Genomic DNA, 24,446 nt, shown 5'->3' with positions numbered 1-24,446 from the left:
AGATGTCTAACCCTTCAGTCTTCACATCCTACCTTTCTAGTTCCTCGGGTCTGCAATCTTGTTATCCTTGACTTTTATCGCTTTTACACTCAAATCCATTAGCAAATTCTGTTGCCCTTCCTTTCCAAATAGTAACCAAGCCACCATCATCCCTTGCTTTATATAAATATATTTAAATATATTTGTTATATATAATATATGTTTTCAAACGTTATATGTTTTGCCTTAAATGTTTTATGCCTATGTATATTAATGTTATTATATATATATTTATATATAAAGATATATATTAAAGATAAAAAAATGAAAAATGACTCTATATATTAATATTTATTTTAATTATATATTTAAAATATAATAAAATATATTTTAAAAAATATATTTTAAATATATATAAAATAAACATTAATATACAAAGTCATTTTTTATTTTGTTTTTATCTTTAATAATTACTCCTTGTAAAAGTTTGATTTAATAGCATTTTATAATTATGCAAACTGTTATATGGCTCCAGAGTCAAGTCTAAATAACAAGGTTCCTTCGAAGAGTCTCATTTTCATTCCTTTCCACACTACTCTCTCTCTCTGCTGAATATAGGTGACCCTTTTGAATAAGTTTTTGGGAATACATTCTTTTTCTCTTCTGTATTTTTCTATAAGAGCATATTATAAAATACTTATATGCATTCATACTTCCCTTATTAGGTAGTATCTGAGAATGAGAGTCGATAGTATATTAGACACACTTTTTTCCACCTTGCTTTTTTCAGTTAACCATATATCCTATATGTCAAGTATTCACATTTTAAAAATAATTTTTTAGCTGTCAGAAAACCTTTATTTTATTTATTTATATGTGGTGCTGAGAATTGAACCCAGTGCCTAACACATGCTAGGCAAGCGCTATACCACTCAGCTATAACCCCAGCCCCAGGTATTCATATTTTTTAATATTAAAAATCGTTTCAGGGGACTAGGATTGTGGCTCAGTTGGCAGAGTGCTTGCCTAGCATGTTTGAGGCACTGGGTTTGATCCTCAGCACCACATATAAATAAATAACAAATAAATAAAGGTAGATTTGACAACTAAAAAATATATTTTTTAATTATTTTAAAAAATAATTTCATTTAGATGCAGTGGCACATGCTTGTGATCCCAGCAATTTGGGAGGATAAGGCAGGAGAATCGTGAGTTCAAGTCTAGCCTGGGCAACTTAGCAAGACCCTGTCTCAAAATAAAAACTAGCTGAGGATATAACTCAGTGGTAGAACACTTGCCTAGCATGTGCACGGCATTGGGTTTAATCCCCAGTATGGGGGGGAAAAAAAGAACAATCAAAATAAAAATGAAAAGGACTGATGATGTAGCTCACTGACAAAGTGTCACTGGGTTCAGTCCCCAATACTGGAAAAAAAAAGTACCTAAATGTTACTCACTAGTAACATACTAGGCATAAATTTAAAATATCTCTCCTTTTCACATCTAGTGTCAATCTCTTTCCAATCACATATATAACTTTCATGTAGATAGTAGAATTAGCAACTCTTCCCCAACAGACTCTTCCAAATTTAGGAATAAAAATATTTTCCAGGCGGAGATTACATTTATCAATATCATCATTAAAATATTTTAGCATATTGTATTCATGATATGATATGAGGATTTATGTTGAAATGACATATACTTTAAATTTTGTGCCTCTAGGATTATCCTTTCTACATGTTTCTGAACATGATTTAACATTTGACAAGGTCTGTTGCCTATTAACTATTTGGAGATAGAGTGTTCAAAAGACTAATATCTAAGTGCAATAAATGATGGAGGCACTTTACAAGAGTCATCTAGCCTCCTAATATATGACTCTGAGAAGGTAGAAAGGTCTAGATGTTGGAATGCTCAGGATAAGCACACTTCGGCATAATAGGAGTATAATTCTCCTCTCCCCAACTCATCCTATTCTCCAGAATATCCTTATCTATCATTAAATTCTAATCTATTATATTAGAATTCTAATCTATCATATTAGAAAGCCAAGTGCCAAAATTAAATATGCCTACCTAAAAATACAGGAATAGGAAAAACCAATGAACATATCATTTTCTATTCTGTAAGAACCTTGATTGTTACAATTTGACTTCTATCAAAACCATTTTACACACACACACACACACACACACACTTATAATCAGGTTATTAATTTCATCTTCAGTGTAATTTATTAATGCAATTTTAAATACATTTTAAATACACTTTTGGTTTAACATTATTTACTTTAATATTTCAAACTGATGAAAGCTCTTCCAATTATTCTGACTATAAAAATTTAACCTATATAGTTTTTATACCACTAATGACAACTTGAAAATGAAGCTAAATTTTCTATGTGGGTACTTAATTCCTTCAATATTTGTAAATGAATGCATTCTTTCCAAAGCTATATCTACCATACTCTCTTTATCAACGGAATCACTTACTTATGTGCTACAGACAATGCCTTGGATAAGGTGGCACCATCTGCATTTCTTAAGAAAGTAAGTAACTTTTTATACTAACACAGGACTTGAAAGTTTTTAAAATTATAAAGTCTATAATTTATACTTTATACTTTATTTAGTAATAGTACACTAACAAAAAGCATATCATTCATATCCTATAATATGCAGAGTCATGGTCATTAATGACCTTCAGAGACCTTATAATCTCTTCCTAATCTTTGTACTGCTTCCATACTTCCCCTGACTCTCAAGCGATGTCTGCAAAAAAAACATCTACTCAGATCTATTGGAACCTCATAACCACCATGCCTAATATTTTTTTTTATTTCTTAAATTAAGAAAGAGCTGTAATCACAATAATTTGGAAGGCTAAGGCAGGAGGATCACAGGTCCAAGGCCAGCCTCAGCAACTTTGTTAGCCCTAAGCAATTTAGTGAAACCTTGTCTCAAAAAAAAAAAAAAAAAAAAAGAGCTGGGATTTATTTCAGTGACAAAGCATCCCTGGGTTCAATTCCCAGTACCAAAAAAGAAAGAAGAAGAGAGAGAGAGAGAGATAGAAAAAAAAAGAGAGAGAAATGGAGGGAGGAAGGGATAGGGAGAGAGAGTGAAAGTGAAAGAGAAATAAATTAAAATGATATTTAATATACTTAATATTTAAAATATATTTTAACATATGTGGGAAATGTATTTTATTTGCAAATAATTATATGCATGGGGAAATAAGTGACAAGAAAATTTTGAGACCAATATTGTAAAGACATTTCTATGAGCATATATAAATCAACTATTAATAGTTAAATAAAAAGGAATATTATTTTAAGCTGAACATAGTGGTGCATACTGTAATCTCAGCTACTTGGGAAGCTGAGGCAGGAGTATTACAAGTTTGAGTTCAGCCTGGGCAACTTAGCAAGACCCTGTCTCAAAATTGAAAATATAATATAAAAGGGGCTGGTGATGTAGCTCAGTGGTAAAACACCCCGTATCCATTCCCAAGTCCCTCTGCTCAAAAAAAAAAAAAAAAAAGCCTTGGGATGTAGTTCAGTAGTAGATTGCTTTCCTAGCATGTGCAAAGACTCTGGGTTCAATTCCCAGTACCAGGAAGACATGTATATATAGATATAGATAGGAAATAAAGGTATATATGAAATATAGATATATTTATTTATAAATACATATTTTATGTTATATGTAATGCCACTAATATACATTTATAATAAATATATAATATACAACATAAATATAATAAAAATATGTGTATATATTTTAAAATATATAAACATATTAATGTACATATTATATATAACATATTTAAGGTAAACATGTTTGTAAATATATATTACAAATATATTTAAATATATTTATGTAAAACATATATAAATTTTAAATATATATAATTTTAAAATCCAGATATATTATCTCTAGGGAAAGTTTTAACTGAGAATTTCCAGCAAATATAAATTATGGTAGATAGAGTACTTCTTTTACATGCTTATATAGATACAGGAGATCTTATAAATTTCTGAAAGACTAATTAACTTCAAGAGGTATCACCTGTTGTTCCTATCACCCCAAGTTTGATCCCCAATCAAAAGAAGGAGATTTCAGGAAAGGTAATCTAGAGACAGACTAGAACTCAACCATCATCAGAGTAATTTTTATGTTTGTTTCTTATGTTTAAAAGTAAATTGGGGCTGGGGATGTGGCTCAAGTGGTAGCGCGCTCGCCTGCCATGCGCGCAGCCTGGGCTCGATCCTCAGCACCACATACAAACAGATGTTGTGTCTGCCGAAAAAAAATAATAAATTTAAAATTCTCTCTCTCTCTCTCTCTCTCTCTCTAAAAAAAAAAAAAAGTAAATGATACTGGGCTGGGGTTATATCTCAGTAGAAGAGCACTTGCCTAGCATGTGTAAGGCACTGGGTTTGATTCTCAGCACCACATAAAAATAAATAAAATAGAGGTCCATTGTGAACTAAAAAATATTTAAAAAAAAAAAAAAAAAACGTAAATGATATGGGCTGGGGATGTTGCCAAATGCTAGAGCTGGAGCACTTGCCTGGCATGTGCAAGATCCTGGGTTTGATCTGCTAAATAAGTAAATAATAATAATAATAAATAATAATAGACTTTAATTTTATTTACAAATATATAATTCAAAATATATATTTATATATTTTTATTTATAGATTCGGGGCGGAACCAGGGATTGAACTCAGGGGTACTTAACCACTGAGCCACATCCCCAGCCCTATTTTGTATTTTCTTTAGAGACAAAGACTTGCTGAGTTGCTTAGTGCCTTACCATTGCTGAGACTGGCTTTGAATTTGAGATCCTTCTGCCTCAGTCTCCCAAACTGCTGGGATTACAGGTGTGCATCACTGTGCCTAGCTAGAACAAGTATTTTAATAAAAGACACTGATGGGGATGGGGTTGTGGTTCAGTGGTGGAGTGCTTGCCTAGCACATGTGAGGCACTGGGTTCAATCCTCAGCACCATATAAAAATTAAATAAGTAAAATAAAGGTATTGTGAGGATATAGCTCAGTTGGTGTAGAGTGCTTACCTCATTTGCACAAAACATATGCACAAAGGGTTTAATCCCCTGGGTTCAATACCTAGTACCCCCCCCCCAAAAAAAAAGAAAGAAAAAAAAAGATATTGTGTCTATCTACATCTAAAAAACTAAAAAAAAAAATTGTTTTTAAAGATATTAACAGAAAACTCAGCTTTCCTATAGTTACTAATAGTTATTCTCTAGTCGGGTTCATGTATCATGCGTTTATTTTATCTGTTCAATGTACTAACTTGTATTGACCCAGCTCAAACTGTAACCATATTGTAAAGTAAAAGATTATAAGGGCTAAATATTGTAATTTATTCTTCAATTATGCCTACATAATTGCTAAATTCCAGCTGCTGAACACTGTTATCCATGTAAATGAATATAGCGTATTTTTTTTTACTTATCTCTCCATAATGACAAAACATTCCACTCTACCACCTTTCCAAAACCAGGTGACACAAATTGCTAACCACATAATATTTACCACTGCCTCTGAGAAAAGCAACATTAAATACATTTTTTGACTTTTTTTTTTTTTTTAGATTTTTGAAATGTCCGGGAACTAGGGTTTAATAGAAAGTCACAGTATAGTTATCATTGTTACTGTTGAGTAGATTTTGAAGGTAGGGGTAAAAGGGGAAAGTTACAGTGCTATTTAGGAAGTATCATGGGCCCCCAGCTTTCTTTATCTGCCACAACTAAATGTCTGCTCTTTCCCTCCAGTCCTCAAATCTGCTGAAGAAGGAAGGCAACCTCTGCAGTTGTATTGAATGAATTTCTAGTCGGTACAGCACAGGATAAGCCTGGGGTAAACTAAGTTTTCATAAATACTGCATCTTAAAGTAGAAAAGGATGCCCTGCCACAAAAAAGCCAGAAATGTTTGGGTCTCTTAGTTTCTAGTTTCTGCTAGGCTTTTCTTCAAATGAATGTTTGCTCTCTTAATTCTCTAGTTAAAATTATCTATAGTTACATATTTCCATTAATTTCCCCAGGTTAGTGAAACTTTACTAAGAAATCCTTTGATGTCACAAGACTATTTTTCTCCTTCAAATGCAGTTGCTGCAGATTTTCAACAAGTACTAGGAAACTATATGGTATGTACTTCAAATTGTACTCCTAAATATTATTACTATTATAGCTAACAAATGAGTTTTAAGATCAGTAAAGAAGAATAAGAATTATATATAATGATAATGAATGATATTATGGTAAAGTTAATAAAGCGAGAAAAAGTATGTATTTATACACTATTATGTATTTACCATGCTTATATGTGAAAGAGGGAATAAAAAAATATATATATTTCCTTACTTACTGTTTAAAAATAAAAGGGAAGGGGAAAGATGTTCCAAACACACTTAAGTGGTTACCCATGTGGCAACGGGGAAAAATAAAGGATTAAAGTGACAAAAGTAAATCCAGGCCTATGAAACTTGTATTTTAAATCTGACTTTGGTGTCAGGTAAATGTTTGTATAATTATGAAAAACTATTAAGTTAAAATATAAAAAATAACCCTTACTGATAAGAAGTCACAAAAGGACAAATACTCTATACTTCCACTTATTGTACTGAGAGTAGTCAAATTCTTGAGAGAAGGTAGAATGGTGTGCGGGGATGGAAAGAGTGGGAACAGCAGTCAATGTCTGATGTGTATAGAAATTAATTTTGAGAAGATGAAAAGTTCAGCAGATGGATGGTGATGATAGTTGCATAATAATGTAAATGTAGCCGTGCACTGTGGTGCACTCCTGTAATCCCAGTGGCTTTGGAGGCTGAGGCAGGAGGATTGTGAGTTACAAAGCCAGACTCAGCAAAAGCAAGGTGCTAAGCAATTCAGTGAGACTCTGTCTCTAAATAAAATACAAAATAGGGCTAGGGATGTGGCTCAGTGGTCAAATGCCCCTGAGTTCAATCCCCAGTAATAATAATAATATAATAATAAATGTACTAATGCTACATAACTATACACTTAAAAATTGTTAAAATGGTAAATTTCATGTATATATGTGTATGAGTATATATATATATATATATGTATATATATTATTGTAAACATTTGTTAATTTTTAAATAATTTTTAAAACTTAAAGCAAAATGAAAAATACCTGTATGTCGATTAAAGGCTTAAAAGATAGTAAAAATTTATTTCAAATGACTCTAAAACACAGTAATTTGTATATTCCTAATGGAATTATACCTTAATGGAAAAAAAAACCTAAAAATAAATTTACTGGGGCTGGGGTTATGACTCAGTGGTAGAGTGCTTGTCTGGCATGTGTGAGGCTCTATGTTTGATCCTCAGCACCACATATAAATAAATAAAATATAAGATCCATTGACAACTTAAAAAATATTTAAAATACATAAGCAAATTTACTTATTTATTTTCAATAGTCACATTGTTAGTAATAATATTGGCATTGCTATTATGAATTTAGTTTATATAGATATAGATATATTACTTTGAAAATCTGAGTTAAGAATCAAGAATCTCAGAAGGAAGATTTACAAATGTAAAATCAAAGAAGTTAAGTAAAACCTAATCTCAAGTTTAAAAAAAAATTGTTTTTTCTTTTTAAGTTCCTTAGCTATACACTGAAAAAGGCTAAAAGCAAAGACTAACTCAATGTTCATGAGCCACCCAAGTGTTTATGTTCTAGTCTGTAAATACCATTTTCCACTAAAAGAAATCAGGTTCAATTACAGATATGGGGCAGAAAATTTAAGCCAGAAACATTTTGTCATACCTACCACAAAGACGCTCAGGTCAAAAGATAGGAACTAACTTGAAAAGGCTACTTACTGCTAATGATGAAATACTTCAAGCATCAAAAGCAATATTAAATGAGCTGGGCATTGTGGTGCATGCCTCTAATCCCTGTTAATGGGTCCTATGATGAGGCAGGAGATTTGCAAGTTCGAGGCCAGCCTGGGCAAGGTAGCAAGACCCTGTCTCTAAATAGAAAATAAAAAGGATTGGGATGTAGCTTGATGGTACAGTACCCCAGGTTCAATTCCCAGTACCATCAAAGAAGAAAGGAAGAATGGAAGGGAAGGAGGGAGGGAGGGAGGGAGGGAGGAAGGAAGGAAGGAAAAACCTAAATTCAGTGGATTGTAACACATTGAATATGTTAAATTTCATCAGTTCCTAGATACTATCAAAGGGGGAAAATCCCTCACTAGCATTTTGGAAAATACTCTAAATATACCCCATTACTCCAAAAACATAAAGGAAAGGGTCAAGGACTTATTCTTGCCTGTATGAACTGTTCTTAAAAAAAAAAAAAAAAAAAAAAAAACAGTTGAGGGCTTGGGTTGTGGCTCAGTTGTAGACTGCTTGACTAGCATGTGTCAGGCATTGAGTTTGATCCTCAACATTAAATAAATAAATGGTATTGTGTCTATCTACAACTAAAATAAAATTAAAAAAAAATAAAACAGTTGATGCAGAGAAGTGTTTTTCTTTATGCAAGTATCCCAGCGAGTAAATGGTGAAGTGATAAAATATTATTTTGCAATTCCTAATAAAATGATAGACCTAGACAATATTAATAACCAACCAAAAATCAGTGAAAAGCTTCTGAGGAACTTCATAATGGATGAAAAAGACTCCACATGCCAAATCCACCCACTGTTTTCTAGCCTTAAAATAAGAGATAGTGATGTATTTTCTGATGTCACACAATGATTAGTATATAGCAGGACTGATATTCTCTTACCAAGAAAGACCATGGCAAGCAATTTCAAGGGGAAAAGAAAGGAAAATCCATGGATTAATAGAGACTTTTTTTAAGAGAGAGAGAGAGAGAGAGAGAGAATTTTTTAATATTTATTTTTTAGTTTTCGGCGGACACAACATCTTTGTTTTGTATGTGGTGCTGAGGATCGAACCCGGGCCGCACACATGCCAGGCAAGCGCGCTACCACTTCAGCCACATCCCCAGCCCCTAAAAGAGACTTAAGAGAAATTTCAATCAAATGTACGTTTTGTGCCTTATTCAACAAAAGGACTATAAAAAATGACTTGTTTTTTATACATTTACATATGAGCCGGGGGTAGAGCTCAGTGGTAGAGCACTTGCCTACCACATGCAAGGTTCAATCCCCAGGACCAATAAAACATTCATATACAAGCTAGATATTTAATGATATTAAGAAACATTTTTAGAAATGATAGTGCTATTTGTGGTTCTGTTTTTAAGAAAAAAAATGAAGCCATATCTTTCAGAAATTTAAATTGAAGCATTTCCAGATTAAAATGGTAGAAAGTCTGAGATTGGCTGTAAAATAATATATTTGGGTAAGGGGTAGCAGTATAGATGAAACAAGATTGACTATGCATAATTTCTGAAGCTAGGTGATGAGTACCTAGGGATTCATTAAACTATTTCCTCCACCTTGATATGTGAATAAAAATATTTTAAGTGTACTTCTATTAGTTCCCTATTTGTATATAACAAACTTAGCAGACTAACACAACAGCCATTTATTATCTCAGATTTCCATGGATAAGGAATCCAGGTAGACTTAACTGAGTTCTCTGATGAGGGTCTCACAATACTACAGTCAATGTGTCAGTCTGTGTTCTTATCTGGAAGCTCTGGGGAAGAACTGGCTTCCAAGCTTGCTCAGGTTGTCAAGATCTATGGCCCTATAATGATAGAGATTTCTGCCAGCTGGTGGCTAGAGGATACTTTCATGTCCTAGAGACTGATGGCAGTTTATTCCCATGGCTGCTTTCTCAACATGGCTGCTTGCTTCTTCAAGGCCAGCAGAGGAAGCTCTCACTCCAGTCTAACAAGTTTCATATACGTGACATAATCACAGGGGTGACCTTTATTCCTATTGGTTAGAAGCAAGTCACATTCAAGAATAAGGGATTATATAGGGATGTGACTTATTGGGGATCATCATGCAGTATGTTCAACAGAATGCTAGTCTAAATAACCAAGGTTATATGCTTTCATAATGAAATTCATGTATTTTATTTTGAGGAATTCTGCATATTAAACAGAAGCAAAATATATTATTAGCATGGCTGCCTAAAAACTAGCTACCATGTGAAAATGTTAAAAAATTAAACATATTTTAAGCAATTAACACATCTAAATCAAATAAATTTCTATTTTACATTTGTAAAAAAAGTTGGCAAGCTTTAAATTATAGAAATTTTTATGAAACATTAAATTTCTTATAATTAATAAAATGTACACAGGCCCAAAAATGTAGTTTTTAAATTGGGAAAATGTGTATAGATGTACCAAGTGTCATTGAATAGATGATGAATACTTTATTTTAACAGAGTTTAGATATTTCTCTTATATTACAATAAACTATTAAAAAAGAAGAGAAAAGGAACTAAAAGAAAACCAAGTATTAGCTATTTGTCTTGATTTGCTTGTATATACAAAGATACTATTTCCAAATAATGTCAAATTCATCAGTATCCACAGTTAGAACTTCAGTGTAGTTTGGGGTGATACATAATTCAATTCAGAACCCTCCCTTTTTTACATCTAAATGGTAAGCCCCTCATAAAACAGCAATCGAAAGACACATGGCTCACTGACCAAGAAGATCAAAGGTGTGTTTAAAGTGGATAAGATCATTTTCCTAGAACAGGGTTTGATTTTGTTTTGTTTATGTTGATTTATTTTTATTTTTGCCGTGCCAGGGATCAAACCTGGCCCTTGGACATGCTAAGCAAGTGCTCTACCACTAAGCTATAGTTTCAGCCCTGAGGAGGGAGTTTGAATATCATTTTCTTTTGCAAAAGTAGTAGCTATTAATAATGTTAGATAACATAAAAGTATGTTAAAGAAATACAAATCTCTATAATCTGAATTAAAACCTCTTAACAATTTGGTACATAATATTCCAGAATATTTTTTGTGTGTGTCTGTAATGTATATAATGTAAGTTTATACATACTTTTGAAATAAAGAAAACTGGGTTTATTCATACAGTGGGTGAAGTTTTGAACTCTGGTACTTCTTGAATCTAAATCTGTTTGTTTGTTTGTTTGTTTGTGGTGTTGGGAATCAAACCCAAGGCTTAATACCAAAAATCCTAGCTAATGAAACAAGATGAATAAAAGGAAATAAAAGGTATACTGTTTGAAAGAAATAAATGAAACTGTCTTTGTAGATGACATGATTGTCAATGTAGGAAATCCAAGAGAATTGGTCAAAAAACTCCTGGAACTAATAAGCAATTATAACAATGTTACAGAATAAAAAAGGCAGTTGTCTTCTGTGTACCAGCAATGAATAAGTGGAATTTAAAGTTAAAAACATAATGCTACTTACATTATCAACCCTCCAAAATGTAATGCTTAGATATAAATCTAGAAATAAAAGTGTAAGATCTATTGAAGAAAAACTACAAAATACTTGTTTTAGTCAACTGTTTTACTGCTGTGACCAAAAGATTTTATAAGAACAATTAGAGGAAAGAAAGTTTATTTGGGGGGGGGTGTGTCACAATTTCAGAGGTATTAGTCCATAGATGGCCAACTCTATTGCTGTGGACACAGGGTGAGGCAGAACATGATGTCAGAAAACTGTGGCAGATCGCAGCTCAAAACATGAAATCAGGAATGAAAGAGAGAAAGAGGGGGGAGGGGAGAGAGAGGGAGAGAGCACGCCAGCCAGCTTCAGTATCCAGGGATAAAATATGTATCCCAAAGGCATGCTCCCAATGACCCACCTCCTCTGGCCACATGCTACCTGCCTACAATTACCACCCAGTTAATTCTTATTAGGGGATTGATGCACCTATTAGGTAAAAAAACTATTCTAACCCAATCATTTCACCTCTAAACTTTATTACATTGTCTCACACATGAGTTTTTTGGGGTTACCCCATAGCAAAACCATAACAATACCAATGAAAGAAATCAATGAAAAACTAAATAAATGGAAGGATATACCATGTTCATGGATAGTGTGACTCAAAATCAATCAAGTTCTTCCCACTTGATCTATAAATGTAGTGCAATCACAATCCCAATCCCAGAAAGATATTGTGTGGGTGTTGAGAAATTGGTTCTAAAATTTGTATCTAAAGGCAAAAGACTGACCCAGAACAGCTTTAATTAAAGAAGGACAAATTTGAAAGGCTAACATTACCTGACTTCAAAATTTACTATAAATCTACAACAATCAAAACGGTATGGCATTGGTGATAGAACAGACAAATAGAACAATGGGACCAAATAGAATGCCCCAAAATAGACCCATATAAATACGGTCAGTGGAACTTTGATAAAAGAGCAAGGGCAATACAGTGGAGAAAAACTACTATCTCAACAAATGGTGTTGGAACTACTAGACATCCACATTCCAAATAATGAGTCAAGATAGATCTTATGCCCTTCACTCAAAATGGATCACAGACCTAAACATAAAATACAGAACTATGAAACTCCTAGAGGATACCATAGGAGAAAACCTAGATGGCCTTGGGTATAACAATAACTTAATAAAACACCAAGGCAAAATTAATTTTAAAAAAATTATAAGCTGGACTACATTTAAAAAACTTAAAAAATTAAAAGAATCTTTGATATATACTCTCAAGGGAATGAGAGGACAAGCTAGACTAGAAAAAAATATTTGCAAAAGACAAATCTGATAAAGCACTGGTATCTAAAATATATGAAAAACTGTTAAAACTCAACAATAACAACCCAACTAAGAAATGGGTAAGCCAGGTATAGTGGTATATACCTTTAATTCCAGCTGATTCAAAAGATGAGGATTGCAAGTCCAAGGACATCCTGGGCAACTTAGACTAATACAAAATTTAAAAATTTTTAAAAGGACTAAGGATATAGAACATTCCTGGGTTTAATCCATAGAAGAAAGAAAAAGAGGGAGGAAAAAAGAGAAAGAAAAAAAGATCTCAACAGGTATTCACCAAAAAAGATAAAAGATTGTAAAAGGCATAAGAAAAGATACTCAATACCATATATCATTGAGGAACTGTAAATTGAAACAACAATGAAATACCATAACACGACTATTAAAATTGCCAAAATCCAAAACACTGTCAATACCAAATGCTGACTAGGATGTGGAACAACAGTAACTCTTGTCCATTACTGGTGGGAGTGGAAAAATGGTACAGCTAATTTGGAATACATTAGTTTCTTAAAAAACTAAACATACATCCCAGTGCGGTAGCACACACCTGTATCCAGTGAATTTTGAGGCTGAGGCAAGAGGATCACAACTCAATTCCCACCAATGCCATACTGTTTTGATTGTTGTAGATTTATAGTAAAATTTAAAGTCAGGTAATGTTAGCCTTTCAACTTTGTCCTTCTTTAATTAAAGCTGTCCTGGGTCGGTCTTTTACCTTTAGATACAAATAGCTTCACCAATTTAACAAGGTCCTAAACAACTTAGTGAAACCCTGCCTCAAAAAATAAAATAGGGCTGGGGATATGGTTAAGTGCCCTCTGGGTTCAATCCCCAGTACCAAAAACAAAACAAAAAAACCTAAACATATTCCTTGATATTTGCCCAAATGAGTTGAAAACATGTCCACACAAAAACCTACATATGGATACTTACAACAGCTTTATAATTATCAAAACTTGGAAGCAACCAAGTTTTGGTAGGTGAATGGATAAACAGTGATGCATCCAGGGCTGGGGTTGTGGCTCAGTGGTAGAGCATTTGCCTAGCACATGAGGCCCTGGGTTGGGTTTGATCCTCAGCGCCACACAAAAATAAATAAAAATATGGGGCTGGGGATGTGGCTCAAGCGGTAGCGCGCTCGCCTGGCATGCATGCGGCCCGGGTTCGATCCTCAGTACCACATACAAACAAAAATAAATAAAAATAAATAAAGATATTGTGTTCAACTACAACTAAAAATAAATATTTAAAAAAATAGTGATGCATCCAAACAGTGGAATATTATTGTTGCTAAAAATAAATGAGCTATACAGCCACGAAAAGACTTGGAGGAAACTTAAATATGTATTAGTAAGTGAAAGAAACCAATCTGAAAAGGCTACAGACTGTGTTCAAATAATATGAGCTCTGTTACTCAAATTATATGTAGCTCAGTGGTCAAGTGGTGGCCTAGCATGCTTGGGGTCCTAGATTCAATCCCCAGCACTGGAAAGAAAGAAAAAGGAAATGAAGGAGGGGAGGGGGTAAGGATGGAAGGTAGGTAGGTAGGTAAGTAGATGGGGGGGTGTGCAGGGGAGGAGAGGGATCAGTTTTTTAGCTGGGTACAGTAATACACACTTATTGCCCCAGTTTCTCAGGAGACCAAACCAAGAGGATTGTTTGAGCTCATGAGTTTGGGAATAGCCTAGATAACATATCAAGACCCTATTTGAAAAACAAAAACTTTTATATGACATTCTTGAAAAAGCAAACTCTGGAGATAATAGAAACATCAGTGGTAGTCAGAGCTATATGAAGAAAAAGGTACAAGGATCTTATAGGCAGTGAAACTATTCTGTATGATTCTGTAATAGTGGATACCTGCCATTATACATTTGTTTAAACCCACATGAAGTACAATACCAAGAATTAACCTAATATAAACTAGAACTCTGGGTGGTAATGTGTCAATGTAGGGTTATCAGCTGTAACAAATATACCACTCTGTATTAAAGTCCATTTTTTGAAAATAAATAATTAAATAAACCCTCTGCTGATTGAATACATTAATGTACTTCCTGAACTTTTTTTTTTCTGAGACTAAAAGAAAATTTGAGTTTAGTTGATTCCTTACACAGTGAGATATGCCTTTGACACTTTTGTTTCAATTTGTATAATATAATGGATTTTATTTTTAAAAATAAAATTTGTAGGCTAGGGTTGTGGCTCAGTGGTAGAGCACTTGCCTAGCATGTATGAGACACTGAGTTCAATTCTCAGCACCACATCCAAATAAATAAAGATCCATTGACAACTAAAAAAATAAATTTAAAAAATAAATAAAATTTGTGTTATATTTCACTTCTATATAGATGATATACAATGAAAATCAAGATGACAGCACAATTCCCACTATCAAGAGTCAAGTCACTGATGTAAAAAATGTTATGATGCAAAGTATTGATATAATTTTGGAAAGAGACGAAAGATTGAGTATCTCCTTCAATAGAACAGATGATCCCCAAACAACTGTAAGTGATTCACATCTGTGTTGATGTTCAAACAGTGCTCCAGGTCATAAGATTACTGCCTTTAAGACAAATTGCTATGAAATAATCCTGTCACAAATCTGTGGTTTTATACAAAAAATTCTTGGCCAGGGAGTGGGAAGATGTGAAGGGAGGGAGTAAGTGGTAGGAGTGTTATTGGCCAACTCATATAATTATATTGTGTGCATGTACAAATACGTAACAACAAATCCCATCATTATGTACAACTACAATGTACAAATAAAAAATGTAGAAAAAAATTCTTAGAATGCAACTAAAACATTAAAAGATTAATTATAAAACAATTTAAAAATAAAAACCAAATTAATTAGGAGGTGGTTATATCTATAAAAGAAGGATTTTTTACATTATGAAACAGAATAGTCAACAAACAAATTGCAAGGGAAAAAAAGAGGGAGAACTTATAAACAAATGGACTTAATTTATCAATTAAATGTGATTCTTATTTAGATTTCAATTCAAATAAACTGTAAAAATGAAAAATTATAATTTTTTAAAATAATTAGATATTGGAATTCTGGATAGTAGATAACATTCAGGAATTATTAATTTTTAGGCATGATAATGGTATTGTGGCTATGTTTTTTAGAAAGACATTATTTATTAGAGATTTGAACTAAAATGTTTATTATTAAAATTATATGTCTGGATACAATCAATCAACAAGTACATGAAAAAATGCTCACCATCTCTAGCAGTCAGAGAAATGCAAATCAAAACCACCCTAAGATACCATCTCACTCCAGTAAGATTGGCAGCCATTATGAAGTCAAACAACAAGTGCTGGCGAGGATGTGGGGAAAAGGGTACACTTGTACATTGCTGGTGGGACTGCAAATTGTTGCAGCCAATTTGGAAAGCAATATGGAGATTTCTTGGAAAGCTGGGAATGGAACCACCATTTGACCCAGCTATTTCCCTTCTAGGTCTATTCCCTAAAGACCTAAAAAGAGCATGCTACAGGGACACTGCTACATCGATGTTCATAGCAGCACAATTCACAATAGCAAGACTGTGGAACCAACCTAGATGCCCTTCAATAGACGAATGGATAAAAAAAATGTGGCATTTATACACAATGGAGCATTACTCTGCATTAAAAAATGACAAAATCATAGAATTTGCAGGGAAATGGATGGCATTAGAGCAGATTATGCTAAGTGAAGCTAGCCAATCCCTAAAAAACAAATGCCAAATGTCTTCTTTGATATAAGGAGAGTAACTAAGAACAGAGTAGGGCTGAAGAGCATGAGAAGAAGATTAACAGTAAACTGGGATGAGAGGTGGGAGGGAAAGGGAGAGAGAAGGGAAATTGCATGGAAATGGAAGGAGACCCTCAGGGTTATACAAAATTTCATACAAGAGGAAGTGAGGGGAAAGGGGAAAATAATACAAGGGGGAGAAATGAATGACAGTAGAGGGGGTAGAGAGAGAAGAGAGGAGGGGAGGGGAGGGGAGTGAGGATAGTAGAGGATAGGAAAGGCAGCAGAATACAACAGACACTAGTATGGCAATATGTAAATCAATGGATGTGTAACTGATGTGATTCTGCAATTTGTATACGGGGTAAAAATGGGAGTTCATAACCCACTTGAATCAAAGTATGAAATATGATATATCAAGAACTATGTAATATTTTGAACAACCAACAATAAAAAAATTAAAAAAAAAAGAAATTATATGTCTGGCATGTGGGTATAACAATGACTTAATTTATTCAGAATAACTGAGAAGCAAAGTATAAATTTAATAAAACTGGTCATCAATTGATAATTGCTAAAACTGAATGTTGACTATATAGGGTATATAGATGTTCATTACATCATTCTTTATTTTTGCATGTAAATACATATTTATTTTTAGAATTTATTTAAATCTAAAGTGTTTCCTTTTTTTCTGAGTTTAGGGTTTGATCTTGGGGAGGCAAAACAAGATTTCTCAGAGATTTGGTTACTTAATTAAGATTGCATGATCAAGCATGGGTGCCTAAGAACAATAGTTTGTGATCAGTACAATGTCTTATTACATCTTTCAGGTACAACATTATATTTCTCATTACATCATTCTATCAACTTTTGTATACCTTTGAACTTCTCTATTAGAAAATATTTTGAAAACTAGTTTGGAATTGGGCACAGTGGTATACATTTGTATTTCTAGCAATCTGGGAGGCTGAGTCAGGAGGATTGCAAGTTCAAGGCCAGCCTGGGCAATTTAGACCTTGTCTGAAAAAATGAAAAGAGCTGGCGGGGGGTGGGGGGTACAGCTTAGTGGTATAGCACCCTTGAGTTCAATCCCCAGTACCAAAATGTAAACGCCCCCCACCCGAAGAAAAACTATGTACAAAAATGCTATATGCAGTCTCCCTCTTTGGGGGGGGGGGGGGCGGGTCTCTCTTGTGTCTATTGGTCTATTGTTGTTTATTTTCTCTTAATCTTTGAGGCCACTAGGTTTGAAGAGGAAGGCTATATAATCTAATCTTACTACAGGGCAGAATCTTTTTTGAATGGAGTTAAAATTCACAAAACTTAAAATTAACATTTTGGAGTACACAATTGAGTGACAATTAGTACATTTACAGTGTTATACACCCATCACCTCTACCTAGCTCCAAAATATTTTCATCATCCCAAAATAAGGAACATCCACATCCCTTAGAAACTCCCAGCTCTGGCAGTCAGTAATCTGCTTTCAGTCTGTATAGATTCACCAATTGAGGATTTTTCATACAAATTGAATCATATGTGATCTTTTGTATCTGGATGCTTTCACTGGGGCTATAGCTCAGTGGTAGAGCACTTGCCTTAGCACATGTGAGGCACTGGGTTCGATCCTCAGCACCACATAAAATTACATAAATAAAATAAAGTATTATGTCCATCTACAACTAAAAAAAAAAGACAACAGACCAAAGAAGTTCTGAACTCAGACATCAGGTGCCCTTGAGAACAGAGTGATCAGCATACTAAAATCAGATGGACTAAGAATCCAATGACTATTCATGAACCTCTCCCCTGCTCTGTTTCATTCATGCAGGAGACTAAGCCAAGAAAAAAGATCAATGGATATCCCCAATTAAATGGTCAGGTCCATACCATATTTCTACAGTGAAGTCCACCAATGTCAGACCTTATTCACAAGGAGCTCCCAGTCAGTGTTTGGTAAATCAACAAGTCATGAGTTATTTGTGGAAAGTCTCAATAATAATAATAGACCAAAAGAAATGGGTGGGGGAGAATTAGACAAAATAGATAATACAGGAACAAAAGGAAGCATCATTTAAAAAATTCTCTAACATTTTGAAAGAAATAATAGAAGACAGTATATTCCTGAAATGCCAACATAAAGCTATATAAAAATACTCATAAAAAAGAGTTTTGAAGCCAGGCACAGTGGTGCATGCTTCTAATCCCAGCAGCTCAAGAGGCTGAGGCAGGAGGATCTCAAGTTCAAAGACAGCCTCAGCAACAGTGAGGCACTAAGCAACTTACCGAGACTCTCAAAATAGGCCTAGTGATGTGGCTCAGTGGTTGAGTGCCCCAAAGTTCAATCCCTAGTACCAAAAAAAAAAAAAAAAAAAGTTTTTGGAAATTAAAATAGTACTAAAAATTCAAAATTCAATATACAATTACTGTAATATAAAGTTGAGATATTCTCTTAGAAAGTAGATCTTAAAGAGAAAGATGATGAAGTCAGAGAATCAATCTAAGAAATATAACATGAATAACAGAAATTTTAAGAAAATGAAGACATCAGAGTAATACAAGAAAAATTTCTAGAACTAAGTAATATGAATGTCTAGATTCTGTGAACAAAAGTCAAGATCATAGCTAGACATGTAATCTTGAAATTATATAGTATTAAAAAGGAAAAAAGTGATTCTAATGGCTTTCAGAGATGGGGCAAAGCAAAAACAAAGACAGCAGTTAGAATGGCATCAGATTTCTCAGTAGCAATACTGAAAGCTAAAGAAAAATGGAAAATTGCTTTTAAAATTCTACTGGAAATTCTTTTTCAAGCTAAATTTCTATACCCAAACTACCAATTCAGAATAAAGGTAGATTAAAGACATTTGTAGGTATGTAAATTCTCAGAAACATACCTCCCACTCACCAGTTTAAGGAAGTTTTTGGAAGATATTTTCCACCAATAAGAGGTATAAGAAAGCAAAATATGTAAGATTGAAAAAACAAAGACTCAACACAGAGAAGGATTATCCTAGGATACTGGAAAAGCAATATTCCAAGATTAAAACTATATAAGAAATCTGGAGCCCAGCAAAACCAGATTACATAAGGTCAGAAGGCCTTATGTTAGGGACTTCCTCAAGATAAAGCAAAAGGATCCAACACAGGAATGAGCAGACAAGGGATATATTTCACTCCTTTGGAGCATTTGGGAATGAATTAATGGTGAATATGTTAAAAACTAATAAACAATATTTTAATTATGGATATATTATTAACTATAATAGGAATATAATTAGCTTCAGAGAAACCAAAGTATTAATAACTAATCAACAATAGTTGTATTTTTTAACTCCAAAGAAACCAAAAAGTTTTACATTGAAGTCATTTGTAATCTATAGCCTAACAAATATTTACAGAGTTTTGATTTAACAGAAAGAAAGAATAGGGAAGGGAAAAAAAAAGTATATTTGTGAAAAGAGTTTTGGGGGTATTATAATAGTTAAATTCTTTGCAGAAAAGCAAATCAAAACTATGCTGAGGGCTGGGATGTAGCTCATCGGCACAGCACTTGCCTAGCATGTGTGAGGCCCTTGGTTCAACCCCCCAGTACCACCTCCCCACCAAAAAATAAAGCTGGGCGCCGTGGTGCACACCTGTAATCTCAGCAGCTCATGATGCTGAGGCAGTAGGATCTCACATTCAAAGACAGCCTCAGCAATGGCAAGGTGTTAAGCAACTGAGAGACTGACTCTGTCTCTAAATACAATACAAAATAGGGCTGGGGATGTAGCTCAGTGGTAGAGTGCCTGAGTTCACTTCCTGGTAGCCAAAGGGAAAAAAAAGCCAAGTGTGGAGGCCCATACCTCTAATCCCAGTAGCTTTGGAGGCAGAGGCAGGAGGATCATGAGTTCAAAGCCAGCCTCAGCAAGAACAAGGCACTAAGCAACTCAGTGAGATCCTCTCTCTAAATAAAATACAAAGATGGGCTAGGGATATGGCTTAGTGTTCAAGTCCCCAGAGTTCAATTCCCAGTACTCCAGTCCCACCCACAATTTTTCTTGTATTACTCTGATGTCTTCATTTTCTTTTCTTAAAACTACACTGAGATTTCATCTCACCCCAGTTATAATGGTAATCATTAAGAATATAAGTAATAATAAATGCTGGTGAGGATTTGGGTAGAAATGATACTTGTACACTGTTGTTTGGATTATAAGTTAGTACAACCACTATGAAAATCAGTATGAAGTTTCCTCAAAGACTAGAAATGGGGAAGTACTGAGGAATGAAATTGACCAAATTATACTGATAATATTGAGTGTATGTACAAATATGTAACAATAAATCTCACTATTATGTATAACTATGATGCACAAATAAAAAGGGAAAAAAAGAATGAGGAAAAAAAAAAACTAGGAGTAGAACCACTATATGACCCACATAGTCCACTCCTTGGTATTTATTCAAAAGAACAGAAATCAGCACACTATAGTGACACATGAATTCCAATATTTATAGCAGCACAATTCAAACAGCCTAGGTGTTTGAAACCTAAGTGTCCATCAACAGATGACACGATAAAGAAAATGGTACTGTATATGTGTGTGTGTGTGTGTGTATATATATATATACACACACACACACACAGTGGAGCTCTACTCAGCCATAAAGAATGAAATTATATTATTCGCAGGTAAATGGATGGAACTGGAGAAAATGATGCTAAGTAAAATAAGGCAGACTCAGGGCTGGGATTGTAGCTCAGTGGTAGAGCACTTGCCTCGCATGCGAAAGGCACTGGGTTTGATCCCGAGCACCACATAATAAATAAATAAAGATATTCTGTCCATCTACAACTAAGAAGATTTTAAAAAAATAGTAAGGCAGACTCAAAAAGTCAACAGTCAAATGTTTTCCCTCATGTGAGGAATCTAGAGAGAATAAAGAATTTTTTTTTTAAAGGAAGATCTCACATAATAGAAGGAAGATCAATAGAGGGGTGGTAGAGGATCAAGGGGGAAAGAAGGGAGAGAAATGGGAAGAATTGGGGGACAAAATTTACTAAATCATACTATATGCATGTATAAATATATCACATGAATCTGACTTCTACATATAATTATAATGTATGAGTGAAAAAGTTATACATGTAACTAGGCACAATGGCACATGCCTGTAATCCCAGCTACTTAGGAGGCTGAGGCAGGAGGATCACAAGTTCTAAGCCAGCCTTGGAAACTTAGTGAGACCCTGTCTTAAAATTTAAAAATAAAAAGGACAGGGAATATAACTCAGTGGTATAATTACTGGTTCAATCCCCAGTGCCAAATATAAATATGGTGAATAGGGAGGCAGGGACGGAAAGGGGAAGTACTAGAGAATGAATTGGAGTAAATTATATACATATATATCACAATGAACCCCACCATTAACATATAATTAGAATACACTAATCAAAACATTTTTAAGAGAGCTAAATGTTTTTCTTCATCGGAAACAATGAAAAAATATGTGTGTGTGTATACCTTCTAGAAATGCACAGAAAAAAAAAACTCTGGGAGAAAATAAACAGTTAAATGAGATACATTCAACAAATACTTAGAGCCCCACTATATATCAGATACCTTTCTAGGACAGGATTTTTCAACCTCAGAACAATTTGGGTGGGGTATTGTCCTGTGTATTGTAGGACTTTTTCTCAGCAGCATTCTCGCTTCTCTCCACTAGATGCTGTTCACACTCCCTCTAATCTGAAATAAAAAATGACTGCAGACATTGCCAAATATCTCCTGGAGGGCAAAAACTGAGCACCATCTCAGTTGAGAACTACTATATTAAGTAATAGGGATTCAGCAACAAAATAAAAACCCAAAGTAGTTACTTCTGAGAAACAGATTTAGGAATGGATGGGGGTAGAATAATAAACTATCATTAGTCAAATTCTGACTTCTCAAACTATACACATGCATTATATATATTCATTAAAAAAAGGGAAAGCAGATTATTTAAGAATATAAAATCCATTTATACCTTAACTAAATTTTCAGCTGGGCATAGTGGTGCACACTTGTAATCCAAGCTATTTGAGAGACTGAAGTAGGAGAATCTCAAGTTGAAGGCCAGACTCAGCAACTTAGTGAGACCCTGCCTCAAGATGAAAACTAAAAGGGCTGGTAATGTAGCTCAGAGGTAGAACATGCCTAGGGTCAGTCCCAGTGTGTGTAACACACACACACACACAAAATAAATTCAAAGCAAGCAGTATAGTCATGTAATTCTAAATTTGTATCCTGGCTCCACCACTTACTATATAACTTAACTTTTCTGAGCCTCATCTTCTTTGACTGTAAAATAACAATACTGACAAGATTATTGTAAGTAATGCAGGTTATTGGTAAAAAAATATATGTAAATAAATGACATGTAGTACCTGTTTCCAAAGCATTCAGTAAATTCTAACGTCCTGAAAAGTACATCCAGAGACCGGCTTCCATATGCCACATCCTTAGGTATAACCAATAGTATTTTGGGTATATAAACCCAAGATCCCATAACTTGTCTTACATTAGAATTGTGAGGCTATTTGAGTGGTACACTGTAATCATTACATTGACTTTGCTCTTGGCAAGTCACCATATATACTGACAGTAAAAACTAACCTGATAATAGTTAATTGAAACATGTTTCAAATAATTTATTCATCTGACAGCAAAAATTTATGTAAGCAGCAAGTGATTTATTAATATAATTACTATTTGAGAACATTTAAGAGTTAAATGCAGCTGGGGGCGCTGTGTTGCACACCTGTAATCCCAGGGGCTTGGAAGGCTGAGGCAGGAGAATCATGAGTTTGAGACCAAATTTAGCAACTTAGTAAGACCCTGGGAGATGGCTTAGTGGTTAAGCAACCCTGGGTTCAATCCCTGGTAGAAAAAAACAAAACAAACTTAACAAAAATCCTTCTTTGATTACTTGAGAAACAACAATCCTTGTAGTAATGGCATGATTCTCATTCATGGCAATCTGGATGTACTGTGGTCAGTTTCTCAGTGAATCCTCAGTCTGTGATTCTGCATGGTAGGTTGTCTCATTCCCATCTTATAGATTAATTCATTCATTTAACAATTATTCATTGAACTTCTGCTGTATGTCTGCACTGTCCCATGCTGGGAATATATCAGTGAGTCAAACAGACTTTTAAAAATCTTGCGTCCATGGAACTTGTTTTCTGCACAGTACTTGTCCTTATGTAATGCTACGTAAATTTTACTTATTGTCTAGAATGTAAAAAATTGAAATAGGATGTCTAGAATGGAACTGGAGTAGCAATTTTAAATAGATTGTAAGGAATGGTGGCCTTTAAAATCATGAAGGAAGTGAAGATGAAGAAACTGAAGCTCAAAGAATTAGGAACTTCTGCAAAATCACAGTCAATAAAGTTAATGAAAATAACAGTTAAATACAAGCACCTAGAATCTTGATACATCACTTTATAAAAGCTGCAGGGTCCTGTTATAACTCTCTTGGAATTGGTTAAAACCAAACTAAACCTGTTCTTTCAGATAGCTTTCATTAAGTATTAGAGTGAGCCCATTAATGTAGAAATGAAAATAAAACATTAAATTTGTGTTTATTTTTATTTCAGGCCAAAGAATTCCAAAACACAAGAGAAATTCATAGGAGGCTATGGTGGAAATACTTCAAAAAGATTATAGTTACCAGCATGGCAATTTTCCTTTCAATTATCATCATTCTTTTAAGTACAAATGTAATACCAACTTGACACTTCTCCCCACCCCCAACAGGTACCAATAAATTGTTATATGTAATCAGAGTCCTACAACAATTAGGAAAATCTTTCTCTAGTTGAATTGGAGGAAAGTAGTAGTATTTCCTTGTCCCTGTGGTGCTCCTTGACTGTCTCTGTACTTCTTTCATTTCTGTAATACTGTTTGCTCTTTGCCACCATTCTACTTCTTCTCTAGCATCTCTTCCTT

At 34.0% G+C, this 24,446-nt stretch overlaps 1 protein-coding gene across 1 annotated transcript in view; it reads left to right on the top strand.

Annotated features, from left to right (window-relative positions):
• LOC124101556 (uncharacterized) overlaps positions 1-24,232 on the top strand; it is a 30,605-nt gene extending 6,373 nt beyond the window's left edge. The window contains exons 3-6 of the mRNA XM_046457572.1: positions 2,435-2,531; positions 6,055-6,156; positions 15,062-15,220; positions 24,095-24,232. Of these exons, the coding sequence (XP_046313528.1) occupies positions 2,435-2,531; positions 6,055-6,156; positions 15,062-15,220; positions 24,095-24,232 (496 nt within the window). The remainder of the gene's footprint in view (positions 1-2,434; positions 2,532-6,054; positions 6,157-15,061; positions 15,221-24,094) is intronic.
• The last annotated feature ends 214 nt before the right edge of the window (positions 24,233-24,446 follow it).

The sequence above is a fragment of the Marmota monax genome, unplaced genomic scaffold, assembly GCF_021218885.2.
Source record: "Marmota monax isolate L192 unplaced genomic scaffold, Marmota_monax_Labrador192_F-V1.1 WCK01_AAM20220418_F8-fsc00128, whole genome shotgun sequence".
Taxonomy (NCBI): domain Eukaryota; kingdom Metazoa; phylum Chordata; class Mammalia; order Rodentia; family Sciuridae; genus Marmota; species Marmota monax.
This window is presented reverse-complemented; position numbering and strand designations above follow the sequence as displayed.